Source organism: Parus major, chromosome 28 (genome assembly GCF_001522545.3).
Source record: "Parus major isolate Abel chromosome 28, Parus_major1.1, whole genome shotgun sequence".
In the NCBI taxonomy this organism is placed as follows: Eukaryota; Metazoa; Chordata; class Aves; order Passeriformes; family Paridae; genus Parus; species Parus major.
This window is the reverse complement of record NC_031797.1, coordinates 3,938,328-3,939,330: the sequence shown is the minus strand read 5'-3', so window position 1 is coordinate 3,939,330 and position 1,003 is coordinate 3,938,328. Positions and strand designations below refer to the sequence as shown.

The 1,003-nt window shown below is 73.7% G+C and overlaps 1 protein-coding gene across 1 annotated transcript; it reads right to left on the bottom strand.

The window, feature by feature from the left end:
• Positions 1-105: 105 nt before the first annotated feature.
• On the bottom strand, positions 106-1,003 carry JUND (JunD proto-oncogene, AP-1 transcription factor subunit; the record flags this gene model as incomplete). The annotated part of the gene is made up of 1 exon (XM_015651498.1): positions 106-1,003. A coding segment is annotated over one exon (357 nt), but the record flags the coding sequence as incomplete, so codon positions are not given.

Genomic DNA, 1,003 nt, shown 5'->3' with positions numbered 1-1,003 from the left:
CCCCGCCCCAAGATGGCACCCGGCCGCGCCACTTCCTGCCCGCGCCGCCCCTTCCCTCCCGTCCCTTCCCGTCCCTCCGCGGCGCAGCAAACAGCGAGAGGCCAATTCTCCGTGTGGCGGGGTTTTACTGGGACCCGACTGGAATGTGTGGGGCGCGGAGGGGCCCGGCGGGGCGGCCCGGGCCCCCCTCAGTCCGTGCGCGGAACATCCCCGGCTCGTCCCTCCCCGCAGTTCCGTGCGCGGGGAGCGGGGCGCGCTCGGTGCCCGCCGTCAGGAGCCGGTCCCTGCTTCCTCCCCTCGGACCCCTCAGTTCGTGTCCGGGGAGGTGGAGGGGAGGGGGCGATCATCGCTCTTCTTCCTCCCCTCGGGACCCCTCAGTCGGCGCTCGGGGCGCTCCCCCCAATCCCTGCCCGGGGCGAGGCGGGCGCGTCCCCCGCTCCTGCCAGTCCCTGCCCGGGACCTCTCGGTCCATTCCCGGGGCAAGGCGGGCGCTTCTCCGCTCCCCTCAGTCCGTGCCCGGGACCCCTCGGTCCGTTCCCGGGGCGGGGTGGGCGCTTCCCCCGTTCCCCTCGGTCCATGCCCGGGGTAGGGCGGGCGGGCGCTCCCCCCGGGTCCTCGCCCGGGACCCCTCGGTCCGTGCCCGGGGTCAGTACGCCGGCACCTGGTGCTGGTGCTGGGGCAGGAGCTGGCAGCCGCTGTTGACGTGGCTGAGCACCTTCTGCTTGAGCTGGGCGACCTGCTCGCGGAGCAGGCTGGCGGTGGAGGCGAGCTCCGTGTTCTGGCTCTTGAGGCTCTTCACCTTCTCCTCCAGCCGGGAGATCCGCTCCAGCTTCCTCTTGCGGCACTTGGAGGCGGCGATGCGGTTCCTCAGCCGCTTCCGTTCCGCCTTGATGCGCTCCTGCGTGTCCATGTCGATGGGGGACAGCGGCGGGCTCTCCCCGAAGCTCGGCACCTCCGGCACGATCTGCGGCTCGTCCTTTAGCGGCGGCGGGGGCGGCGGCGG